At 46.3% G+C, this 25,130-nt stretch overlaps 9 protein-coding genes across 9 annotated transcripts; 4 read left to right on the forward strand and 5 right to left on the reverse strand.

Annotated features, from left to right (window-relative positions):
* Nucleotides 1-262: 262 nt before the first annotated feature.
* LOZ57_000885 (uncharacterized protein) lies at nt 263-5,290 on the forward strand (the record flags this gene model as incomplete). Its single annotated transcript, XM_049249979.1, has 20 exons — nt 263-351; nt 412-454; nt 512-1,045; nt 1,099-1,452; nt 1,500-1,634; nt 1,686-1,752; nt 1,808-1,939; nt 1,986-2,335; nt 2,391-2,536; nt 2,595-2,702; nt 2,766-3,069; nt 3,120-3,276; nt 3,328-3,660; nt 3,728-3,810; nt 3,863-4,278; nt 4,330-4,453; nt 4,503-4,548; nt 4,599-4,749; nt 4,806-4,954; nt 5,004-5,290. 20 exons carry the CDS (start codon nt 263-265, stop codon nt 5,288-5,290), a joined length of 4,008 nt encoding a protein of 1,335 aa, XP_049111139.1.
* Nucleotides 5,291-6,584: 1,294 nt separating this feature from the next.
* On the forward strand, nt 6,585-8,612 carry BUR1 (serine/threonine protein kinase, CMGC, CDC2/CDK sub; the record flags this gene model as incomplete). The annotated part of the gene is made up of 8 exons (XM_049249980.1): nt 6,585-6,718; nt 6,781-6,862; nt 6,917-7,013; nt 7,069-7,223; nt 7,277-7,304; nt 7,362-7,575; nt 7,623-7,817; nt 7,874-8,612. 8 exons carry the CDS (start codon nt 6,585-6,587, stop codon nt 8,610-8,612), a joined length of 1,644 nt encoding a protein of 547 aa, XP_049111140.1.
* A 525-nt stretch (nt 8,613-9,137) lies between these two features.
* SER33 (D-3-phosphoglycerate dehydrogenase 2) lies at nt 9,138-10,903 on the reverse strand (the record flags this gene model as incomplete). Its single annotated transcript, XM_049249981.1, has 7 exons — nt 9,138-9,166; nt 9,220-9,301; nt 9,354-9,412; nt 9,462-9,504; nt 9,562-10,151; nt 10,211-10,518; nt 10,590-10,903. The coding sequence occupies 7 exons, from the start codon at nt 10,901-10,903 to the stop codon at nt 9,138-9,140; spliced, it is 1,425 nt and encodes a 474-aa protein (XP_049111141.1).
* Nucleotides 10,904-11,298: 395 nt separating this feature from the next.
* On the reverse strand, nt 11,299-13,122 carry SES1 (Cytosolic seryl-tRNA synthetase; the record flags this gene model as incomplete). Its single annotated transcript, XM_049249982.1, has 7 exons — nt 11,299-11,469; nt 11,525-11,893; nt 11,950-12,040; nt 12,115-12,536; nt 12,608-12,769; nt 12,846-12,916; nt 12,990-13,122. The coding sequence occupies 7 exons, from the start codon at nt 13,120-13,122 to the stop codon at nt 11,299-11,301; spliced, it is 1,419 nt and encodes a 472-aa protein (XP_049111142.1).
* A 779-nt stretch (nt 13,123-13,901) lies between these two features.
* RHB1 (GTP-binding protein) lies at nt 13,902-14,639 on the reverse strand (the record flags this gene model as incomplete). The annotated part of the gene is made up of 3 exons (XM_049249983.1): nt 13,902-14,141; nt 14,211-14,479; nt 14,585-14,639. 3 exons carry the CDS (start codon nt 14,637-14,639, stop codon nt 13,902-13,904), a joined length of 564 nt encoding a protein of 187 aa, XP_049111143.1.
* Nucleotides 14,640-15,534: 895 nt separating this feature from the next.
* Nucleotides 15,535-18,259, reverse strand: LOZ57_000890 (uncharacterized protein; the record flags this gene model as incomplete). The annotated part of the gene is made up of 2 exons (XM_049249984.1): nt 15,535-15,822; nt 15,881-18,259. The coding sequence occupies 2 exons, from the start codon at nt 18,257-18,259 to the stop codon at nt 15,535-15,537; spliced, it is 2,667 nt and encodes an 888-aa protein (XP_049111144.1).
* Nucleotides 18,260-20,516: 2,257 nt separating this feature from the next.
* On the forward strand, nt 20,517-21,207 carry FUR1 (Uracil phosphoribosyltransferase, synthesizes UMP from uracil; the record flags this gene model as incomplete). The annotated part of the gene is made up of 3 exons (XM_049249985.1): nt 20,517-20,874; nt 20,930-21,101; nt 21,156-21,207. The coding sequence occupies 3 exons, from the start codon at nt 20,517-20,519 to the stop codon at nt 21,205-21,207; spliced, it is 582 nt and encodes a 193-aa protein (XP_049111145.1).
* A 445-nt stretch (nt 21,208-21,652) lies between these two features.
* LOZ57_000892 (uncharacterized protein) lies at nt 21,653-22,290 on the reverse strand (the record flags this gene model as incomplete). Its single annotated transcript, XM_049249986.1, has 4 exons — nt 21,653-21,822; nt 21,908-22,046; nt 22,186-22,230; nt 22,288-22,290. The coding sequence occupies 4 exons, from the start codon at nt 22,288-22,290 to the stop codon at nt 21,653-21,655; spliced, it is 357 nt and encodes a 118-aa protein (XP_049111146.1).
* Nucleotides 22,291-22,822: 532 nt separating this feature from the next.
* On the forward strand, nt 22,823-24,755 carry URC1 (putative GTP cyclohydrolase; the record flags this gene model as incomplete). The annotated part of the gene is made up of 7 exons (XM_049249987.1): nt 22,823-23,240; nt 23,292-23,702; nt 23,788-24,162; nt 24,210-24,256; nt 24,313-24,342; nt 24,401-24,453; nt 24,503-24,755. The coding sequence occupies 7 exons, from the start codon at nt 22,823-22,825 to the stop codon at nt 24,753-24,755; spliced, it is 1,587 nt and encodes a 528-aa protein (XP_049111147.1).
* Between the last annotated feature and the right edge of the window lie 375 nt (nt 24,756-25,130).

The raw sequence follows: 25,130 nt of genomic DNA on the forward strand, positions 1-25,130 counted from the left end.
CACATTACGTGATAATTCGGTCATTCCTAATATAGTTAGTCTGCTGAGAATCGGAATCCGGTCTTGGAAGCTTATCGTGATCATCTACTCCGTACGTATTGAGCCGTGGGCTTTTGAGCTGTGGTCACACGGTACTCCGTACGACGTTCTCCAAAGCATTGTATGACTGTACCTGTTTTACAAAATGGTGGGGCCGTCGTGGCTGCATAGCTAGCTAGCATCTGTGTATGTTGATTCGCGACCGCTTTAATCATTCGTCAAAATGGAGAGTGATCCCGCTCGCTCGTTCCCATATGGAGATGATGAAGCCTACTGTCCGCCCTTTCACCGGGTGGATTCAACAAGGAGCAGGTGAGCCATACAACTCTACCTTATTTAGAATTAACCGAGCCGATTCTGAGAGAATCCTAGGAGCATGAGTATCGTGTCCGATGTCGAAATGGCCCACGATGAGGTACGTCCTGTCTATTTCTTGGAGAGCAACGTCCTAAAATGCTAACTACCACAGTAGGTCTATGCCGGTCCTGTTTCTGAGAGTATACCTTCCAGCGTCGCGTCTTTCGTTCATCGCCGGTCGCGGCGGGAGTCGACTGTCAGTTTCACGTATTTTGAGGAGAGCACGGAGACTCCCGATTGGATTGACGAAAACGCCGTGGTGGATGAAAGTGAGCTAGAACTTGGTGACGATGTGGATGGAGATATCGATATGGGAATATCAAGAGGCTCGCTCCACTTTTTGGACCGTTCGCGCTCACGGAGCTCAGTGGAACATCCTTTACTGCAGGGAGAGGACCCAGGCCGTGAACGGTATACAGCTCCACCCTCCGGTGAAACTGTCAGCCAGAAGGTTTATATTGTGACTGAAGATTTAACTGCCGTAATCGCTGGGTTTTCTACAAGTACCGTCGGCTCTACCGTATACCTAGCCATCTGTTTTTTAACGTTTGGTCTTGGCTACCTCGTATTCAGATGGCTCCCTCGATGGCGTATCAGGCTTATCGGGCACCCAGAGACATTACAACGCTGTCAATGGGTTGCGATTGAGGTGAAATCCATATCCCCTGGCTCGATGCCGCTGGCTCACCTTTTTTTTTGCAGGATCAATGGGGCCAATTCACCATTGAAGATGTCACAAATACAAGTTATGATCGCCCATTATCTACAGTGTTTGGTCCTTCTTGCAAAGAAGCCGAATTCCCAATGTTTGAAGACGACAATGATCCACTACTGCCATACCTGCGCTTTGTAGATTACCATTACGTTCGCTTTTGCTACCAACCTCTGGAGGATAAGTTCATGCATACTGGGGATTGGAAAGATCCTATGTGGGCCAATGTGAAATCTCTAAGAGAAGGCTTAGATGCGGATGAGAGGGACCGCCGAGAGCAAGTATTTGGCCAAAACATTATCGATATTCATCAAAAATCTACACTCCAGATTATGATTGACGAAGTACGCTCATCACTGATCTGTTCTAAAGCAGCTGCTAATATCCTCAGGCATTTCACCCTTTTTATCTATTTCAAGTTGCCAGTTTAATTCTGTGGTCACTGGATGAATACTACTATTATGCTGCATGTATTTTTCTCATTTCGATATTTAGTATCGGTGCAACAACATTTGAAACAAAGTCGGTATGTATTCGGCTTGCGAGTAATTAAGGGCTCAAAGTTGATATTTTTCAGGCTATGGAACGCCTGAGAGATATATCACACTTTGAGTGTGATGTGAGAGTCTTACGAAGCGGATTTTGTAAGTAGCCAACCTTGTTCTCAAATTGTTGCTGCACAGATTTAACCAAAAATAGGGAGGCCGATACCTTCGCGAGACCTAGTTCCTGGGGATGTATTCGAAATCTCCGATCCCTCTCTTACACAGGTACCCTGCGATTGCCTGCTTTTATCTGGAGACTGCATCGTGAATGAGAGCATGCTTACAGGTTTGATCCCTTCTGATATTTTTGAAAGCTCTCTTACAAAGAATAGGTGAATCTGTGCCGGTCTCAAAGCTGCCCACCACCAACGACGCTCTGGCTTCTCTAAATTTAAATGCGCCATCCGTTCAACCCAGCGTTGCCCGACATTTCCTCTTTTGTGGCACTCGCATCATTCGCGCAAGGCGCCCTCAGGGCCCCGAGGCAGATGAGGCCGCTGCCTTAGCTATGGTTGTAAGGACTGGGTTTAATACAACTAAAGGCGCGCTTGTCAGATCAATGCTGTTTCCAAAGCCTTCCGGTTTTAAATTCTACAGAGACTCCTTTCGATATATTTTAGTTATGAGCTTTGTTGCTGGCCTTGGTTTCATTGCTTCATTCGTAAACTTTCTTCGGCTTGGGGTATGTCCGCTTGTACCCTTGATAACCCTTCGGAGTCCAGACTAAAGGTGGATAGGTCTCATGGCACACAATAATTGTCCGGGCTCTCGACCTCATTACTATTGTAGTGCCACCAGCCCTCCCCGCAACTCTCACAATCGGTACCAATTTTGCCCTTTCTAGGCTAAAGAAACAGGAGATTTTTTGTATTAGCCCGCAGAGGTGAGATTTACTTATTTAATTGTAAATCTTGAGCTTACGTATTTTACTTTTGAATTAGAGTCAACGTGGCTGGGAAGCTTGACGTTGTTTGCTTTGATAAAACCGGGACACTCACAGAAGATGGACTTGACGTCTTGGGAGTTAGACTCGTCAACCAAGACTTCAGGTAAGCTTCCATTTCTGTGAGGTAACATTGGAGTGCATTATCCTGAGTTCTTTTGCTATCTAGGTTCAGTGATCTATTGAGCGATTCTTACTCAATACTTCCATACCCTTTGCATGAAAGAGATCCGACAATAGATTACAACTTCAATGCTGCTATTCTTTATACAATGGCAACTTGCCATACCTTAAAAATCCATGATGGTGAATTGATAGGCGATCCGCTAGATGTTAAAATGTTTGAGTTCACAAATTGGTCTTACGAAGAAGGAAACCATGCTTTAGATGCAGATGAAGAAGCAGGAAAATTCATTCCCTCTGTTGCACGTGCCCCATCCGCTTCAGCATCCAGTGCTCCGGGAGGTGAAACTGTAAGCCATTGTGTGATCCGCTTACCTTCGAAGATTAACTGGTATTTTAGCATCTTCCTACAGAGCTATCTATTCTGAGGACTTTTGAATTTGTCTCGCAACTTCGCCGATCTAGTGTAATAGTACGGGAACCCGGTGACCCAGGTATTACCATCTTCACTAAGGGAGCTCCAGAGTCGTTCATGGACATATGTACCCCAAAGTCATGTGAGTAGCTTCATGTTAAGGTTGTATTCGAGGTGCTTACTGTCCTTATAGTGCCCCCCGATTTTACAGAGCTTCTCAACTTTTACACCCATCGTGGATATCGCGTCATTGCCTGCGCAACAAAACACATAGAAGATCTCGATTGGGCCAGTGTTGTGAGACTAGCTCGGTCGGAAGTCGAATCTGATCTCAATTTCATTGGTTTCATTGTATTTGAGAATAAACTAAAGCCAAATACTGCAGGCGTAATCAAAGAATTACATTCTGCAAACATTCGGAATGTTATGTGCACTGGAGACAATATTCTTACTGCAATTAGTGTTGCCCGAGAATCTGGATTTATTCAAGACTCTTCTCATTGCTTTTTTCCTTATTTCGTCGAAGGTAATCGCTAGCTCTTCTCTACTCTTTCGTGCTTTTTTTCTTGACACTTCTGCTAAATCTATCCTAGGGAGCCCATATGACCCCAAAGCTCGCTTACGTTGGGAGAGCACGGACAATCCGGATTATCGGCTAGATGAGTATACGCTGAAGGTGTGTCCTTTTGTTCATTTATGTAGGTACTCGGGGTATTGACACTTGATAGCCTCTGCAATCTCCTACCACACCCGATGTTTCGGTTCCATACCATAACTATAACGGGTTTAAGTACTCTATTGCAGTAACCGGAGATGTATTTCGGTGGGTGGTTGATTACGGGTCTGAAGAAGTGCTTAATAAGGTAATAATCAAGATATATCTACTAGCTCAGGCATCTGACGATATTCAGATGCTAGTTCACGGTCAGGTCTTTGCGCGTATGTCACCTGATGAGAAACATGAGCTTGTTGAAAAGCTACAGTCCCTTGATTATGTTTGTGGATTCTGTGGTGATGGTGCGAATGACTGTGGCGCTTTAAAAGCGGCAGATGTTGGTATTTCGTTATCAGAAGCAGAGGCTTCTGTAGCTGCCCCGTTCACTAGTAGGGTATTTGATATATCATGTGTCCCAAGACTTATCAGGTATGTGGTTTCCCAAGCAGATTAGAACTAAAGCTTAAATATTGAATATAGAGAGGGAAGGGCGGCACTTGTCACAAGCTTTTGCTGTTTCAAATACATGAGCCTTTATTCCGCGATTCAGTTTACTTCGGTCAGCTTTCTTTACGCATCCGCATCAAACTTGGGTGATTTTCAAGTAAGCTTCCCTGCAGAACCTTGGTGGCGACTATTGTTAACAGTTACAGTTCCTTTACATTGATCTTGCTCTCATTTTGCCAATTGCAATTTTTAGTAAGTTTTCAATACTTTACTGCTAAAAGAGAGCTTTCTAATTCTGTCAGTGGGTTGGATCGGGCCTTACTCAAAACTCTGTCGAAAACGCCCCACAGCCAATCTCGTTTCTCGAAAAGTCCTAACGCCGCTTTTGGGTCAAATAATCATTTGTATCCTTATACAATTTATAGCCTTCGAAACAGTTCAAAAACAAAAATGGTATATGCAACTTCCTAAGTTGTCTGAGGTTTGCGGAGGTTAACTTATTCTTCTAGGTATATTCCCCCAAAACTTAACTTGAACGACACCAGTATAGAAAATTCGCAAAATTCCGCCTTGTTTCTCGTATCATGCTTCCAATACATATTTGCCGGCTTGATATTGAGTGTAGGTCGACCATTCCGCCAGCCAATGACCTCAAATGGTATGTCTACGCCCACGTACGTCCTTTATTTTAATTAATGTTCTTGTAGTGCCATTTGTTGCCGTTATTATTGTGACTATCTTGATATCTTCCTATATGCTCTTCCAGCCAGCAGATTGGCTTTTTAGTCTGATGCAGCTGACGTACATGTCAACTCTTTTTAAGACTTGGCTAGTTCTGCTTTCTTTAGGAGGCTTTGCTGTTGGGTATATTTCAGAGGAGCATCTTTTCTTGAGTCTTTCTAGGGTAATTGGTATTGCCTACCGGACATGCTGTCCCAACGAGCAAAAGAAGAGGCGCCGATATAAAACGCTTCTAGAAGAGCAGCTCAGCTGACATACCTCTTGGGATATCCTTTTTGTGACATCTCGATGTTGTGGTTTCTCATGTATATACGGTCGTGAGTTATTATTTACCGCAAAAGTTTCCGCATTTAATACTAGTCAGAAAGAAAACAAGAGCTGTATGTGCATATATGGGTATGGAAGTAAAAGTACACAGTCGATTGTGTTAATCAGTTCTATAAACACTACCCACTTCCTGGATAAAAACCGCGTTACTTATTATGTGATGACGTATCGGTGGGTTGCCGTGATGGAAGTCTGAGGCAAGTAGAGCTCTGAGATCTTATGAAAGTTCTTTGAAAAAATCAATTCCATTCCAGATCCATGTCTCGCAAAGCGGTCGTTGGAGGCACACGAAGCCGTAACTAAAAATGGAGCGTTCAGTGGTCCCATGGATGCTTCCAACCAAGAAGAGCCGCGCCATCTTTTTTCGCTCGGTAGAAAAGCTGTAGCATGAGAAAATTAGAAGGGATGATTTGCCGAAATTCCACGGCTTGATATGGCTAGACGTACGAAGAACCACATGCTAGCACCTAAGGCGGTCGCAGCGAATTTGTATAGAGGCCGGCCTGGCGGCACTTGAATTGGATGCTTAGCGGCCATCTATTCCTTCGCGACAGTTCGCTGATTCCTGCAGTCAGATGCTCGTTAGTACACAGTACACAAAATCTGGTACATTCCGGGTGTACACGCCTCAATTGATTAGGAATATCGCCAGCTGGCTAAGAATCTGCATCGGCCCTGGCGGCGTCCAAGTTGATGTCAAGTCAGTCAGACATGCCAAGCACGGATCGGATTAAAACTCTACCGGAAGCCGATTCGACTAAGCCTCTTTGGTAACCTCAGGTCGAAAGCTCCGATGCTCAGCTATTCATGGAGACTAATGATGGCAAAGAAAGCTTTATTGGCAATCATTTAGGCGGAATTCTAACTATTCTTACTACTAAAACCACTCAGGGACAATAACGTGCTTCATTCACCGCTCTTTGTTTGTTGAGCTTCATTCCGATGCTTTCAAAGGACTCTCCATGATCTCGCCAACTACCCAAATTAGCTATTCTTAATCCCCCTATCGTGAGCTGAAGTTGGTCATCTATCTTTCGTTGTGTAATATGAATTCTGCTTACATGAATTAGCCTCGTACAGTGCGTGTACTTTGATCCGTTTTGGCTCCATAGGGAGGAATTTTCGGTCTCTTCCGTTCGGCAATTGACACTCCATTGCGCTCTGTCCCCTTTTCGAATTCGAATGCGCTTATCAGTATACCCTGTCCTGCGGTTGCGAAAATGGTCGCCTCAAGTGCGTCACCAAAATCAAAGATTCCTCTCGAGCGCGATGATGAAGGCCACCCACGGTTCAAAGGTTGCTCTTCAATCCGTGAATATGAATTTCTAGGGAAGCTTGGTGAAGGCACCTTTGGGTAGGCTTCTTTGCTTGTTGCAAGAAGCGAATGTTAGCTGAACCTCTGCCGTTTCTAAATAGGGAGGTCTACAAGGCTCGGTCTAAGCAAAGTGGATCAATTGTTGCCTTGAAAAAGATTTTGTTACACAACGAGAAAGATGGGGTATGTTGCTCTCCCTGAATTATCGACTGTAGTACTGACTTAACGTGACTATAGTTTCCTATTACTGCCCTTCGCGAAATTAAGCTACTTAAGGTGTTGTCGCATAAAAATGTTATTCAGTTGGAGGAAATGGCGGTAGAAAGGAGCAGGGGTTTGTCTCAATACTACCTTCCAAGCTCCCCGAGGTCCAGCCTGACGTTTTGCAGGTGAGGGCCGCAAAAAGCCTTCCATGTACATGGTGACACCATATATGGAACATGATTTAGCTGGTCTTCTGGAGAACCCAAATGTGCAGCTTACCGAACCCCAGATTAAATGTTACATGTTGCAGCTTCTAGAAGGATTACGATACCTCCATGAGGTATTACGGCCCCTTGAGTGGGATGTTGAGGGAAACGCTGACGCATTTGCTAGAATAACATACTTCACCGTGACATGAAAGGTTAGAGAGACGATCCAAAGGCACTGGCATGCCTGAAATGCTGACACTGTTCAAAAGCCGCAAATCTTTTGATAAGTAACAAAGGGATCCTCCAAATTGCAGACTTTGGTTTAGCCAGACCTTATGATGGTCCTCCTCCAGCTCCTGGTAAAGGCGGAGGGGAGGCTGTCAGGGACTATACCTCACTCGTCGTGACCCGATGGTATCGTCCTCCTGAACTGTTACTTCAGCTTCGACGCTATACCACTGCGATAGATATGTGGGGAGCAGGGTGAGATGATCACAACTATCTTAATTTCACAAACTAACTGTATCCAGGTGCGTTTTTGGCGAAATGTTCAAGGGGAAGCCTATTCTTGCTGGGAGTAGTGACTTAAATCAGGCCCAACTAATATTCAATCTTGTTGGGTCCCCAACAGAAGACAGCATGCCTGGTTGGAACGCTCTTCCCGGATGTGAAGGTGTCAAAGCGTGGGGTTCCAAACCAGGAAATCTGTCGACTATTTTCAGAGAGTATGTCAATTTGCGGAGCGTCACCACTGTCAACTAGCACTAATAGTTCTTAACAGACAAGGCCCCGGGGTGATATCTTTGCTCTCCGAGTTGCTCAAATTAGACTGGCGTAAAAGAATAAACGCTATCGATGCATTAAAACACCCTTATTTTTTAAACCCGCCTTTCCCTGCTCACCCTGGTGATTTACCCCAGTTCGAAGATTCCCATGAGCTTGATAGAAGAAAATTTCGTGGCCAGAAAGCGATACCTCCTGCCCCAGCTGGTGGATCCGTTGGATTGGGCGCCAACGGTGAATGGACATCAGGCTCGGGCGTAAGAGTTCCACCAGATCCAAAGCTGAATAGTCGGATACCACATGCTGCACGCGGTGGCGCCGTTCGGCCACAATATGATGGGCGTGCCTCCGACCCCCCACGCGGTCACAAGCGGCAGGCATCCGATGAGAAACTCCCCAGATCTCGCGATACTGGCCCGCATCCTTCTCAAAGAATACCTGGGCAGCCGCTACCTGGCAGGCCAAACGCTGCTCCATGGCGAGGTGGTGATCGTCGCGACCGAGGCGGAGAACGTTGGCAACGCCAACGACCTGATACTAGTGGTGATTCCTATGTTCCATTCTATGACCATGATCCTGCGGCAGCAGACCGAAGGGATAATAGTACTAATGCTGATAATCGAACCCGTGCAGACTCCCGCGGGGAGCGATTCTACCGACCTAGTCGAAGTAAAAGCCCTGAGGGGCCACGAAGTCGTGCCGGCGATAATGATACGTATAATGTCTATCGACGCTAAACTGAGTTTTATTTTTGTCTCTAGAACGGATTAATTTCCTGTTTCCTGGTAGCTTTCGGGATGGTGCATTTCTCTTCACGGTAGGCTGGCTGGAATATATGACTACGAACACCTTGCATTGGGGCGGCGTTCTTGACTTTTTACTTTCTCGTATACTTGGACTAGGCAATAATGGACACGCTTTGGTTTTCTGGGTGTGATTCACGGTTAAATGTCGTATTTTTTCTAGCTGACCATGCCAGTAGCCCGTACAATGCAGTTTATATGTTGCTTGGCAACCAGCGACAGCATACATATATAGATATTTAGACATACTCATAATTGCATCATGAAATCATACAAGCAAAGAAGAAAAATCTACCCCCTGCCGTAAATCGTTTACCCGGCCCCATCTCTATCTCGATTGTGTTGAAAAACGCCAGGAACTAGCTTTGAACCCTTTTGCCCCTGAGATGTGTTGAAAGAAGAACGTTTTCAAATTCAAAGTCCCTCGTAGACAATATGCCAAATTTGAGGTTTTTTGGGTTAGAACAAGACACGGGTCAGTATTCGAGCTGCATGGTGAGTTAGGAACCATACAAGTGAAGGAGGCTAAAATTGAACATACGTGATAAATTCTCGAGCTGTTCATATAGATCTTTAATCTCCGAGGAGTCAACGTCACTGATATCGGCCATTAGGTATGCAACCTGTTGAAGTCTTCGTTAGCATTAGGCGAACTGTAGAAATGTTCCTACATACGTCACCCCGACTGTCTGTCATTTGCTTATCAACATTGTGATTTCCGAGAATTTCGTTGACTATCAAGAAAATCAGCTACCAAATATACTGCGTCGAGGTTGTTCATACCTTTTCTCAACACACCGGGAATATTTCGATGAATGAAAATAACCTAAGACAAAATTTTAGAACTCTGAAAAAAAAAGGAATAGATAAAGAAGATACTCACCCTGGCATTGTTCGGCCCTTCCATAGTTAAAGAACGTAAAGTAACCTCTGGCATGTTGACAGCACCGATTGTGGTACCCTCGTTTACATAACGGACGAGAGAATTTCCAACTTCAATACCAATAGCGCTCTGGGCCTCCTCGGTGCTTCCACCAATGTGCGGTGTAAGGATGAGATTCTTCAAGCTTCTCAGATCCTCAGCCCAATCGTTGAGCTGCTTGTTAAAATAGTCCCCGTTTCCAGCGGGTTCACTTGGATACACATCGAGAGCCGCGCCAGCAACTTTCCCAGACCGCATGGCTTGGATCAATGCTGGGATGTCCACTACGCAGCCACGGCTGGCATTGATCAAATAGCTCCCATCCTTCATTTGTTCAAACTGGGCGGTACTAATCATATTCTTGGTTTCTGGAAGCTCTGGAACGTGCAGCGAGATGAAATCCGCGGATTTGAGGAGGTCCTCAAGTTTACCAACTTGGCGGGCTGTGCCCATGGCCATGAGGTTAATAACATCGTAGTATATCACAGACATACCCATAGACTCAGCCAAAACCGATAGCTGAGACCCGATGTGGCCATATCCGACAATACCTAGGCAATAAAGTATTAGTAACGCGCGGAATATGATATATCAAGAGCAGCCAACAAACCAAGCGTTTTCCCTCTGACTTCCCAACACCTATTGCTCACTTTCTGCCACATTCCATTATGCATTTCCATAGAACGATCACACAGGTGGCGAGCGAGAGAAATGATCTCAGCAATCACTAATTCGGCGACACTGCGCGAATTCGAAAAAGGTGAATTAAACACGGCAATACCATGATCTGCAGCATACTGGAGGTCGACCTGGTTTGTTCCGATACAGAAACACCCAATAACTATCAGATTCTTAGCTTCGGCAAGAACTCTAGCGGTGAGCTTGGTCTTGGATCTGACGCCAATGACGTGGACATCTCTGCGGGGAGAAGAGGTTAGTTGCGAGGCCTTCTCTAGCCGGAGCTGAAAACGATGGAATATGCAACTGACCTGATCTTTTCGATCAACTCATCTTCTGGCAACGACGACTTATAGAATTCGACCTGGTACCCCTGTACATTGAGGATATCCCTGCCGGTCTGGTTCACGTTCTCCAACAACAAAACCTTTATGTCTTCCGCCACGAACGGCTTCAACTGCCTTGCAGGCAGGGCTTCTGGCACACGACTCGCAAACTGGGAATAACTCGCCCCATAGCTCGATGGAAAGGAGTGAAAGGCAGCATTTGGTGATGCCGAAAAGCTCAGGCTCTGCGAGATCTGGCGTGTGAGGTCGCTGGGATTTATATCCCTCGCGGTGGCCATGCTGGCGCTTTCTCGTCGGTTGTATTGGTACATGAGAAGGAAGAGAGATTAATCTTCGTAGTGGGCAATTTGCGCATATGTACGCTGGTGTCTCGAATATGACTTGGCTTTATTTTTTCTTTTTGAGCGATTTTGAGACCCGAAGCTTTTCGGAGGCTAACAAAGTGGCATCATCGGTGCAGACACGCACCAACGAGGTATTACTTAATTCAACCACACAACCACGGGTCAAACGCGGAGCGGGAGAGCTATAATAGCTTATCTACGGCATCTAGGTGGGTTCCGAACGATCTACTCTTTCAAAGTGCTGAAATCTACGTTGGTACCTGTGATTGGACTGTGCTTACAGCGATGGTCGATGCAATGCCTAGCTGTCTGTACTCCGTACTCCCCAACTAGACCTTAAGATTCTCCATTGTCTTCGCCACATCTTCTTTTTCACTCTTTGGTTTTGCTTTAGTCTTAGCTTTCTGGGACGTGGTGTCCTTCGGGAGCTCCTTCGTATATGGGAGAAATTCAGGCTGGCCTGGAATGTACTTCCTTAGAACCTCAGGCACGACGATACCCTGCAAGTACAGGTTAGAACACCGATGGATCATCTAGAGATGGGCCTATCCTTACATCTTCCTGTTGGTAATTTTCAAGGACGCAACATAGAGCTCTCTCGGTGGCGCATAGTGTGGCATTCAGAGCATGAACATATGATTTCTTGGTATCGGTTGTTTTCTTAGGGCCATAACGGATATCCAGCTCCCGAGACTGATAGTCAGTACAATTTGAGCAGGATACTAACTCTTTGTATTCGCCCTGGAAGGGAAACCAGGCTTCCAAGTCCCACTTTTTGGCTGCCGCATTGTTGAGGGCGCCAGAGACAATGGATACGATCTGATATGGAAGGCCAAGCGACTGGTAAAACTCTTCTGAAGTCGCAATCATGTCATCGAAAACTTTCCATGACTCTTCAGGTTTTGTTAATACAAATTGTTCAATCTGTCAAGCGCCATTTAATTAGCAGTAAATCTATTAATGCGAAACCAAAAACTCACCTTTTCAAATTGGTGGACACGGAAGATTCCCCACGCATCTTTTCCATGGGAGCCGGCTTCTTTTCTGAAACATGTGCTGTATCCAGCATATCTAGGAACTCGTCAGCAAGGAGGCACAGGGGCTTAGCCGTTCCCTGAAAATAGATCAAAGAGGGAAAAACATACTTGATAGGAAGTTCCTTATCTTGCAGCCATTCTCCATCATGTAATGCAGAGAGAGGTTGTTCCGAAGTTGCAATCAAATATTTATCCGTGCTCTTATCCTCGCTCTCTGTAACTTTATATAGCTCTTCGTCAAACTGCTCTAGCTGTGCTGTCTTGGCCATGTAATCACGAAGCATGAAAAAAGGTGGTTGGTTTGGCTTGTAACCCTTATTGAATAAAAATTCAAGGCCATAATTGACAAGTGCAAGGTTCAAGAACAAACCATAACCTGTTAAACAGAATCCTCGATGGCCAACGATTTTCACGCCTCGTTCCGGATCATAGCCGTCGAGTCGAGTAAGGACTTCGTGGTGTGACAGACAATCTCTCTTCTCTGCTTTTACGCCTTCGGGAGCCCATGTTTTGACAATGGCGTTATCGTCCTGAGGACGGCCGATACAAGAAATCAGCAATGTACAAACACAGCTGATGTGGGTAACTAAGCGTATATTACCTCGTTGTTGCTAATAGGGACAGAGTCATGGACATAATTTCCAATAGTTTTCAACTTTCTATCCCGTAGCTTCTCCTTCTCGACGGCCAGGTCCTCTTGTGCTTTTTTATCCTGTTCTAATTTCACCTTTTGCTCTAATAAATCAGATGCATCTTCTTTATTCTGCAAATCATGCTCGTCAGCACTCCATTAGCTGCATCGACAAGGGCAAAATATAAGAGTCATGAAGCGGACAAACCTTTTTTTTCATGCCTATCTCTTTCTGGAGCGCGTTGATTTTCGAGCCTATCTGTGAAGCCTCATAGCGCGCTAGACTCGATGGAAGAATTAGACCGCTCGAAATACCCAGAAAAGAATCGCAGAATGGTTCTGCAGAACATACTGCGACGAGCATCTTCATATAGGCCAATAACCTCGTCCACGAGCTCTTCTGATGCGAATCTTCGGCGCTGGCTCTCCTTGACTTTTTTGGCATCACCGCCACGGTCGGCAATCAGATCTGCGATGTCAAGCATGGTAACTGGGAAATAGAAATATTATACGCTGATTCGGGGAGAAAGTCGTGCCAATTGATCAGAGCCAGGGGCCGATGACACATACACGCGATGCAATTTCTCGAAAGTGCAAACATACATCGGTAGTGCAAACTTGAGGGGTTGGCTCCCACAAGTGCGTTGGAATTACTTATCGGTGCGTGCAGCCATCAAGGTAGCCTTCACATGCTGATATATGCAGGATCATGGATGGAGAAGTAATATGATATCAGTATTATTAAGTATTATGTAGGTACAGAGTGCAGGTACTAGTTCATGGCAGGTCATAAAGACATTTCCCGAATAATTGCAGAAACGCAAGCCCATCACCACCCCCGATTAGTAGGAAACCCATGATCAGAGAAAATACAAGAAACAAAGGAAAAAGCCCCATGCCACACCCTGTTACCGCTCTAACGCTGGTCTATCATGTTGCCGAAGTGCCAGGATGGTAGATGTACGCCATTGGAAAGTGAATAAAAAGCCACCCGGGAAAGAAGACAGAATGGAAAATGTTGGAAAAAGGAATAACAGGTCAAGGTGACTGCAGAACATCTAGAAGATATCACAATGAGAGGGCAGAAGTGGACATGAGCGGCTGGAGAAGGTCCCAGTGCGGCTTGTGCTGCAGCAGCTTAGCTTGCGTAAGACTAAGATATGCGGATGCGCACAAGTAATGCATTGTTACGCATGAGCATAGCAGGCCTTTGTAAGCGACACCTTCCTGTTGTCTGCAGATGGGAACGTCACGTCAAGCTGCTCTACATGAGAACACACTTACTACCACCGGTGGGCTGGTTTGGGTTCTGTGATTTCTCAATCTCAGCAATAACCAGTTCAAAGCAGCTGGCGACATTCAGGTCATTGCGGGCACTGGTTTCGGTCCAAGCACAGTTGAACTCGGCTGCAGTCTTTTTGCCTTCTTCGACGCTAATCTGGCGCATTTCTGGCTGGAGGTCGCATTTGTTTCCAACCAAAACAAGAGGGACCCATTCAGCACCCTAGGTAAAGAAGTATTCGGGTTAGTAGTCATCTTTTGTCGTGAAGGCATTGGCTGACTCGGGGCTTACCAGATGATTGAGAATTTTATCGCGGATGACCCTGACCATATCGAAGGACTGACGAGATGCAACGGAATAAACAATCACATATCCATGGATACCAATGAAGTGTTTCGAGTTCAAAAGACTATACTCGTCTTGGCCGGCGGTATCGACAATTTCGGTTGTATAATCCTGTCCTTTATATGTGATGACACGACTAAACGTGCTCTCGATGGTGGGGTAGTAGTTTTCAACGAAGGTTCCTTCGACGAAACGGACGGTGAGGGAAGATTTGCCTAAGGGAGATGCCGTTGTCAGTATTCAGTTACGGAGCAAAACATTGCTGAAGATAAAGGCACAGTGGCTGGGCTATAGATAACGGCGATGTGAAATAAACATACCAACAGCGCGGCTACCGACGATGGCAACCTTTCTCTGCCTAATTGGACCACCCATCGTGACAAGCTGGCAGGTGTGGTGAAGAGAGCAGTTCCAAGACGAAAACGGCAGATGGAAGATGTGAAACTGAAGAGGAACGGGATGGGATTGAGGAGGAGACGAGGGCAGTGGAGGGAGCTGAGGTCGGTCGTGTGTTGTTGACAGTGAAGGAAAGCTCGAAGCGAATGGAAGAGACGCTACTCAGCGATGGAACCCCTCGCCCAAGCAACGACGAGTGTGGTGCTGTACAGTATCAAAACACACCGGGCGAGCAAACAGGCAGCAGCGGCAACACCAATGCGGGCGAGGAAGAGACAACGAAGACAATAATGCAGGTGAGCTATGGACGACGGCACAGAGAGGACACCAAACTTGGACCGCAATAAGGTTTCGCAGTAGGCCGGGTGCGTGTACTCTCGCCGCTCACTAGCCAGGTCGTAACGACGGATGCTCGGGACAAATTCAGCGAGCGAACGGCAGTCGCAGCGAACGAAGAGAGCAGCTTGTTCAGCACTACGGAGGAGGTAGCTGGGAATCATGGGCGAAGCTAGGCCCCCAGGCGTTCTGCACAACCCAAAAGCCGCAGATCGCTTCTTGTCGCAGGCGAAGGCAACGGCAGCGCTAGCTAATAAGAGGCTGCGCAGAGCTTCCAGAACAGCGGCCCGCAGCCAATCAGCGCCGCGATGAGTAATCCGCCGAGCCAGCCCGCCACGTGAGCGTGCGGCGGGCTGCAGGGCCTGGAACGCCAGCTTGGCGTCGGCCGAGCTGCAAAAGGGCGCGCTAAGGCCGAAGGGAGAGAGTTACAGGCAACAGATCGCCTGGTAGCATTGCTAGGGACTACGTAACTAGATGCGGTTCATAAGCCATGTGCAGTGTCATTTCCATACTTCGTGAGAACGCGTCGTCACCCTCATCACCTCCTCAGTCCCTCTACTTCGCGGATCCGATCCACAATGCTCTGCAGCCGCGCCGTGAAGTCGGACACGGTATCTTCTTCCAAAACAGGTCCATCCAGCTCCTCGTCCACTTTCCGATAGTAATGTAGGAACTCGTCAACAATGGAAAGGAGGCGCCCGATGTTGTTGCCGCGCATCTGGCTGCGCACTTGGTTGCGCACGTCGTCTTCCAGGCATAACGTGCTGAGCAGAACGGAAAGGTATCCAAAAGCTACATTGGAGTGTGTTTGCACAACGGAATCGGCCTGCCAGATAAAGATTAGTAATCTGCCAAAAAGGAGAAGGCCCACCAGCACCACATACCTCAGAGATGGTCTCCAGCCCCTCGACAAACAACTCCGTAAGCCCGTCAACCAAAACTGTAGATCCATGTTTCATCCGTAAAAATAATTGCCGCGACGTCCTACTCCATTCGGTTAAATTAATCAATGTCCCTAGCGCAAGAATAACCGTATCCAACAGAGACTCTTTCTTTTCACTACTGGCTAAATCTTCAGCCACAGCGCCAAAGTTCGACAAGACGAGCCGGGCGAGCGCGCCAATCAAATCGGAGGTTGCAAAGTCTTCGCAGAGAGATGGGTTGTTATTCGTGATGTTAAGAATAAGTCGAATTTGGAGAATCTGAATTTGCCGGCTCGGTGCGTCGGATCTCTCGATCAGCTGGGCCAGTAGCGACCCCAGCCGCGAAAGACTTTGGAGAATCTTCTCCTCTTCCCCGTCCAAGCTTGGCAAGCCAACGGTATACGACTCTAGAATTGAGAATGTAATCTCAAGTATAAACAAATCTCCCTTTGCGCCGTCCTGTGAATGTTGCAAGAGAAGGCCAACCACTCGCGCAAGAACAGAGCTAGGAATTTTTGCGGTTTGATCGCCCCCTTCTCGCATTTTCCGAACGGCAACCTCCAAGGATCGAAGTGCCACATTTTGTGGTGACAATCTAGCCGAAGTTAGGTCGGACCACATCTTACTCTGGCGGAGTTGTGAATGAAGGTCCTGTAGACTGGACTGGCCTGCCTTTGTCATGTTGCTTTCGCGGAGCTTGGCTAGCTCCGAGATATCCCGGCTTTCGGGAATAAGGGAAATAGCGGCATGGATTATTTGCGTGAAGCAAGTGTGTAAAGTCACCGGAGAGTTAGGTGCTGAGGTAAGAAGAATTGTGTAGATGCACACAGCCAAAAAGTTGCAAATAATATCACGTTCTTTCGCAGTACAGCGAGATAGCCTCTTCTCAAGAGAGCCACTCACAAATCGACGTGCGAAGTCTACATCTATGAGCTTAGAGCATAGCTGCATAAAACCACTGCGCCTCCTTGATGTCGTAGACGTTTTATCTTCAAGATCTTCGAAGATGGACTCAGTGACGGCCTGGTATCTCGCATTACCACCTGCACGCCTGAGTTCGTATATGCTCCTTATAGAGCCAACACCCATATCATTGCCCTCATCGGGGTCTTGCAGGTTGGTCTCAAGCTTGGGTGGTAGTAAACTGGTAGCGAAATCAAGGAGCGGGTCATCCTGAGAATTAGATGCTGGGTTTGAATAACCAGTCAAGTTCGAGTTTAGATCGTTTTCCGTCAAAAAGGACCTCTGTCGAGCATAGGTAACTCTTAACCCGTTTTGCTGTAGTTGATGTGCGGCTTGCGAGGCCGGCCGTCGGCGAGGGTGACGGGATGCAGGACTGACACACGATTCGGAGTCTACTGTCGTTGGTGCAGTAGAGGAAGCCTGGGAATTTCCGCTTGAATTACGCAGTTGATCTTGTCGAAGACCTGTACCAGAATCGCTTGAGTTGTCAGAACTTTCTGATTCTCGAGTATTCAAAGCATCCATTAGCCTCGTGCGCGATGGAGTTACTGAAATCTCGGCGCCACAGGTTGGTGAGAAATAATTTTCGCTGGATAGTGTGCGCTTGAGCGGGAGGGTATAAGGGGATTCAAGGGATAAATATTCTGTCATCTCCTTCAACTTTTGGGATGGTGTACGCGAGAGTTGCGGTGGAATAGGCGGCTTCGTAGCACTTGATGCAGAAAGATCTCGGCGGTGTAGTGTGCGGTCCAACTCGCGCTGAAACAGTTTTCCAGGAGGCTTTGTGGAAGAGCAATTCCTAGCTTGTCGTTGCCAAAGCTTTGAAAACCCCTTTGCTTTAGCGGATAGCGGTGTTTTAATGACAACATCTACCCCAGGAGCCTTGATTGTATTTCCTTGATTGGCATTCTTAATAGAACTTTTTGGTTTTTTCAACATCCTATCGCTGGCTCTTGGTAACGTAATGGGATTTGGGACAACGCGATTCACCACCGGTGACTTCCATCGGTCTTTTGGCGCCTCTAACTTCCGCCGTTTTCTTGCATCCATTCTATTACGCAGCTCATCATCTGATGAAGGGATATCATAGACATCGTGGCCTATTTTCGTGATGGGAGTCTGCTTCCCGGTTGTCGTAGGTTTCAAGGGTTTCGAGTATGTGGTTTGGGACAGCTTGCGCGGGGTTTCTGTGACGCCCTTGTTATATACTTCACACTGTTCTACACGTCCACTTTCCTCTTTCGTTGACGATAAGACCTGGCAATGGTCACCGCGTTCGGATCCCGGTCTCAATAAAGGGCTATATCCGATGCTTCGAGACGCTCGTCCATATGTCTTCAGTTTCCGGCCTGAGGAGTAATTTTCGATTGAGGCCATATTTTAATATTCCGTGCACGGCTAGGATGTCCAAAATAAATGGGGTTCAAAAGAGCCTGGAGCGGTCGCGACAACCGTGACGGCGGCCGGAGGCAGAATTCACCAGGAGGCGAGGGCTGGGAGTGAGAATGATTAGGCAGCCATTGCAAATAACGAAGATCAATTGAGGAAAGCTTCCTATTGATACTATAGTCAGAAGAAGCTGTGGGAACATAAATTAAGAGCTTCTTAAAGCCCCGAGTTGACCGCGGGAGCGGGCACTCCACTTACACTTTCAGAGAAGGGCTGGGTGGAATTGAAGAGTAGGTAACACAACTTTGTGTAGCATGAACAATCAGGTAGAAGCAATAGTAAAATAAATAAGGAGGGAAACTAAACAATCAGTGAAGCTGTGTTGATGGCAACCACCCTCAAACAATCAAGTGAGCGCGACGAGGTGGCGGAAAGGTAGCTACGGCGAACTGCAGGAAGCATGCCTAGACAGGGCGGCATGGGGCCTTACTAACTACGGCAGCCCATAAGGTCCATAACAGCAGGTTTATTACATAACAAACATTATGGCAGGCTAACTTATAATGGAACTTTGAACCATCAATCCTGTTGAGCAGAAGTCAGGTGACTTGTCAGGTGACCAGGTCCCTGAAGGAGGAACCCGTGAATCATAGATTCACCACCTCCTCTTCTCAACCAGTTACCATGGTACTGATTTCCTTGTCTTTGACTATCAGGCTGGTGAACGTTTGCTAGGGGTTTTTCATATGTTTTTCTCATAGTCTCAGATGCTGTGCTGGTCAGGTTCTGGCCGAATTACCCGAATGGGTTAGTTCAAAACACTAAATTCGCGCTAAAGAACCTTAACAGCACGCGTCTGAGATGATGAGGTAATGAATTAGGCACTTCTCTCCAGCTCGTAGCTCGTAGCGTCACATCTTGTTCCTGTGGAGGCTCCAGGTAAAAGCAGCACCGCACCAACAAAAAAGGCCACTAAATTGTGACAAAAAGGCCAGGGCGTGTGGCCTTTAAGTGACACCCCTTTTACTCCGTACTCTCCCTACTTCGTACAGACATCCAGATTAGCCGACCTCGTAGAATTGACCTGCCAGCTAGAATATCAATGGGGTGCTGCCCGAAGTACTACGTTATATCCAAGCCGTTCAGGACTATCGATTTTGGAATACGAAGCAACTTTGATTGTACAGTTTCGCCTAGGCTATGTAAAATACATGTTTGTACGCCCGGATCAGCTCGACATGGCGGAAATAATGAGGAATAGAAAAACTCATTTTCAGACAATCTGCAAGTTTTTTTGCCTTTCCAATGGGTTTTCTATGTCCACTTACTGCTGAAGTGCCCCTCAAGAACGCACACCTCGCTAGGGAGTTTCAACGGGATACGCCTCCCCGGAATACATCAAATCATTTCATCTTATCCGATCATGCATACGTCCAACATTTGCTCAACAGTAGCTTCCACTGCATGCTCTTAGTATGAAAGTCGTCAGGCATTGGTCCCACATCCCATCAACATGCATTTTTGAAAAGAGCAACAAGGTGAGAGTAAGTCGCGAATACACTTTCTCATTCCAATTGTACAAAGGAAAGGACCCTCAATTATATGTTATTACCGGGGTAGCACATCGAATTAAACATAAAAAAGGCAATAAGATTATGAAATTAACTGTTAGTCTTCGGTGTAGAGCACAAGTTGATAAACAAAGCACTGCATATGCACTTAAATCAAGGAAAGACCATTATTTTTATCTATGATCTTGACATGTATACATGATTGTAACGCTCTACAATTCGACCAGTTTCAACACATATAGGCCCGTGGCTGATGAAATGTTATCGTTATAGATATTCTAAAAATGTAACTTTGGCGGGGCGCCAATGTTTTATGTAGACGCACTTCGTACCTGACCCTAGGAGTTCTCTACACCCCGTGTACTAAATACCCGACTGACCCCTTGGCTTCAACAACAGGGTTGGTCCCATGGCTTCTGCAGAAGAAACTACGATTCCTGCGCCTGTCCAAACAGTTGGACTTTTCTGCAAAGCCGATGGCGAGAAACCGATCGCTACGGTATCCCAGGTGGTGCCGGGCGAGAACATCCACGTCCTATCACAAACCCCGCAATTGATAGCGCTGTTAACGCAAGTAACCCGCGCAAGACGCCTACACTGCCCTCAAAGCTTTCAATTCTATACGATATACTGTGCGTCGAAACTAACCATGGTGTTCTCCGCTTTTATACAGTATGATCCGAGATACACGTACCTCCCGCGCAGATTTTGTCTTCTACTCCAATCGTATTATTCGTCTACTAGTGGAAGAAGGCCTGAACTACTTGCCCGTTGTCGAACAGAGTGTGACAACGCCTGTTGGGAGGTCATATCTTGGGGTGAAGTTTGAGGGAAAAATATGTGGTGTTTCCATCATGCGAGCTGGAGAGGCCATGGAGCAGGGCTTGCGTGACTGTTGCAGATCTGTACGCATTGGCAAGATTTTAATTCAGCGGGATGAGGAGACCTGTCAGCCGAAACTTTTCTATGAGAAGCTTCCACATGATATTGCTAATCGATGGGTCCTACTACTTGATCCCATGTTCGCTACCGGTGAGCACGCGTGCCCGATTTGCTTTTGCTTTTGGAAGTTTCTAAATCGCTATAGGTGGCTCTGCTACTATGGCTGTTGAGGTGTTGAAATCGAAAGGCGTTCCTGAGAGCCGAATTCTGTTTATCAACCTCATTGCTAGCCCGTCAGCCGTGGAGACGTTCGCCCGGAATTTCCCTGAACTGCGTGTTGTAACCGCATTTATTGATCAGGGATTGGACGAGAAGAAGTAAGCCGCCCCTCGATTAATCCCAAGGCTTGATTTCGCTGATTTTATGTGCAGATATATCATACCAGGACTCGGAGATTTTGGTGACCGGTACTACACCATATAAGAATACTGGACCCCGAAATTATTTAAATTAAATCTTCCAAGCAGTAAAAAGTGGCTGTTGCCATTTTGTATGGATGTACATATCTATTAATCATGTATTTTGTAAGGAGTGGGCACTTGAACTATTCTAAACTAAACCTAGGGTAGAGAGAGTAGCTCTCCATAATCTTAGACGGTATGAGAGTCTATGAAAAATAATGAATATAAATAACAACAATGGATTGCAATGCCCATGGTCTTGGGTTCCTTTCCCTTATTCAGGATACCGCGGACTGGTTGAATTCTTTGCATTTCTTTTGAATCTTGCAGTGGACAAGGAGCGTAAAGGTAACGTCATCATGTATAGGTAATCCGTATTACCGAGAAGTGCTCCTAATCTCAAACAACCGTAAATAACGCCACCAGATGCCGGCCATACCCATTCATAAAAACAACAATGCAGCCTTCTAATATTCGTCCTCGTCCTCGTCTACAACCCGCGTATCCTCTCGTTCAGCCACATTTCCTCTGGAGCTACCCGCTGCAGCTCCTTTCTGCGCGTCTTTCTCATTGTCCTTCGCAACGGCATCGCATGCATCGATCCAATCTGAATAGACGTCCACGGCGGCAGAAAGGTCTTTAAACAGAGTAAACGTGAAATTAGTTTTCATCCTTTCAAAGAATACTAAGGAAGAGTTTGCGGTTTGTTTCAAAGAACCTACAGTTTATTCCAGTCTGAAATCTCTGGCCGCATATCTTGCAAGTCAAATTACCCAGGCCAACTTTCTTATCGAGTTTGATGATGACGCAGTTCTCGTGGTTGCAAAAGAGGCAGGAGAATGTGGTTGGCAAAGGCTCCCTCTGCATGAAGGGATCAGTAAAAGATAAGTAATAAGTGAGCGGCGCAGGTGGAGAAGGAAGGGCGTGAGTGTTTGAAGGGGCGCGTTTGAAAATCGAAGGGCGGAGAAGTATATAGGAGTGAATAGCAATCATTACATACCTTCTTGGGGCCGACCGGCTTGCGACTTGACTTCTTGCGCTTACCCTGTATGCACGCTTAGTCCAAAATGCTATTCCGTGTCAGAGTACAAGGATAGTATACCATTTTCTTTGTTCGTTAAACTTGATATTATGTCGCGAGAATGTTTAGCGTATTAATACAGATAAATGTAAGTAGATGCAGTATTTTGTAGTGATACTACAAAGAGCATCCCTCTCTAGGTTAGTGGAAGTGATCAGAGGCAAGGTCAAGCTCTTGACCTTCACGGATTGTTCGCGAAAGTGGTGATTATATAAGGAGTTTAGCTTCCTTGGCGCCAGGGCCCCACTTTTGAAGCTCAGACCTTCCCCGCACCTAGTTAGCTTTTATCATGAGCGGACAGCGGGTTCTGTTGACTTCAATACTACTGCCTGCAGCCCGGCCCCATGCAGATTGATTCTTTTACACTCTATCAAACTTGATACGCCACTCTGTCAATAATTTCCCAGCCTCCTTGTGGCATGTTTCTATTGGCTCTAGCCCCGTAGTTTGAACCTACTTGAAATATCACTGAGCATATCCCCCTCTTTCTCTTTCATTTCAACAGACTGTCATAGAATCCCGGTTACTGAATTTATATAATACAATACGCCTACAGATGGATCAGGGAAATCAGAACGCTGCGGTCTGCGAGTTAGCGGCTGCTATCAAAGATCTACAGACTGGTCAATCGAAGCTGGCTACGGCTATCGACGCAATAAGTATTCGTGTGGAGCGGCTTGTAATTAATGATGAGCCCAAAGTAGTGCCATCTGAGCCGAAAGATAACTCTCTGAACCTACCAACCTCTATTCCAGCTACACCCTCACAGACGGCCAAGGCTGTCCCATCGACTGAAGGTGTAGCAGGGAAGGATATAAAACGACGACAGTCCACTACGTCACGTATTATCCTGACAACGTATCCTGGCCAATCTGGAATAGACCCTATAGCGTTAGACTGGGGGAATAAAGAGCCTACCCGGAGAGGCCCGGTGGTTGTGAGCAGGCACCAGAATACTGTTCGTAGAAGAAATGGTAAGTTCGTCCAGCAAGATTAATTTACTTGGGAATTAATGTCACATTTAGCAATTGGTGCTCATGGAGGATCCTACGCTATATACCATGCCCTAGCAGTCGCAAGTAGTCACCTAGACCTTGAGCATAGACCCGATTTTACAAATACCGAACCGGCTGTGAATATTGGACCACACCCACAATGGGCAGACAAAAGAAAGATTGTCTCTATGGGCCCTTTGGGCCATTTAGCGCCATGGCTGTTTAAAGATATGATCACAAATGAGAACCTTGACATTCGTCCCACAATTGCGATAACAAGAGCACATATGAAGCTCCCGGAATTGGAACAGAGCGTGCGGTCAGGCCGTCTAGTACCAGACGGAAAGATTTGTTTAAATGAAATGGGGGAGTTGGCTGTAACAAAGATTGCCGTGGAGCCAGTCTGGTATTTGCCTGGTGTTGCAGAGAGATTTGGAATAGGTCAGCGAACCCAATCATTGGCGGATATTGTTATTCACGAGGCGGGGCCCTGGAGAAGAAATTATGAAACTAATATGTCGCATAGATGAGGGAACACTCCGTCGCTCTCTTTTCGAAGTTACGGGTGGGTCCTACCCAGAGCTTATCACGAGGGGGGACATAAAGCTCTTCCTCCCGCCCATCGGTGGGTTGACAGTGTATTGTTTTGGCGATCCCGCCAAAATGTCAGATCCTAATGTTCGCCTTGCTTTGCGTGTTCATGACGAATGCAATGGAAGTGACGTTTTCGGGTCGGATATCTGCACTTGTCGCCCGTACTTGATATTTGGAGTAGAAGAGGCCGTCAAAGAAGCGCAAAATGGAGGCAGTGGTGTGGTAATTTATTTCCGCAAGGAAGGCCGTGCACTTGGCGAGGTCACTAAATATCTCGTCTACAATGCTAGAAAACGAGGCTCTGATCGTAGGTTCCCAATCTTATGACTATAATGGGACCTGCTAACTTTTCAGTTGCGAGTGAGTATTTCAAAAGAACGGAAAACATTGCTGGGGTAAAGGTACAGTGGCTGAAAATCATTCTTGCCTAGTATTAGAAGTGCTAATTTTTCTAAAGGATATGCGATTCCAAGCTCTCATGCCTGATGTAAGAGCTTTCATGAGGTCTAGATCTTTAGGGCAGGCTGTCTAATGGAGCACCGTAGGTTCTGCACTGGCTTGGTATTACCAAGATTGATAGAATGTTAAGCATGTCCAAGTGAGTGGGTCTTGCTCGCAATGAACTCCCTCAATTGACTGTTTTCTAGTATGAAGCACGATGCGATTGTAGAGCAAGGGATACCGATTCTCGAGCGGGTTCCAATTCCAGACGAGTTGATACCGGAGGATAGCCGTGTTGAGATAGATGCAAAGATCCATTCCGGTTATTGTAAGTGCCTCTATCAACGATACCTATTTGCGTATGCTGATGAAGTAGTCACTACTGGCCGTGTTATGTCTATGGAAGAGCTAAGTAGTGTCCAAGGACGTGCTTGGGATGATCTTGATGTAAGTTCTTAATTATTCTCACAAGAATCCATTCTGACAGCCTACCAGCACTGAAAGCGGTGGAGATGTATCCCACTGGGACGGCTGTCTGTGTCTGGCAATATTTCCCTGCCCCGTGTAAGGTAGCATATTATGGAGAGCATTGTTCAAAACTGAAAGAGAAATATGAAAACTCAAACAGGCTTTCTTCCATTATGTAAATTAGCAAAGCGCAAGATAGACATGGGAATCCAACAACAACATCTAGATTTTGCTTTTCGACGGTTACATATCATTGCTGACTAATCATTTACGATTAGATAAGCGATTTCTTTTGATTATATAAGACGATCGCGAACTGAGTTTAGCGCACACAACTCGCTTAGCGGGAAATTTGTGTGGGATTTT

The sequence above is a fragment of the Ophidiomyces ophidiicola genome, assembly GCF_022830035.1.
Source record: "Ophidiomyces ophidiicola strain CBS 122913 chromosome Unknown scaffold_2, whole genome shotgun sequence".
Lineage (NCBI taxonomy): Eukaryota > Fungi > Ascomycota > Eurotiomycetes > Onygenales > Onygenaceae > Ophidiomyces > Ophidiomyces ophidiicola.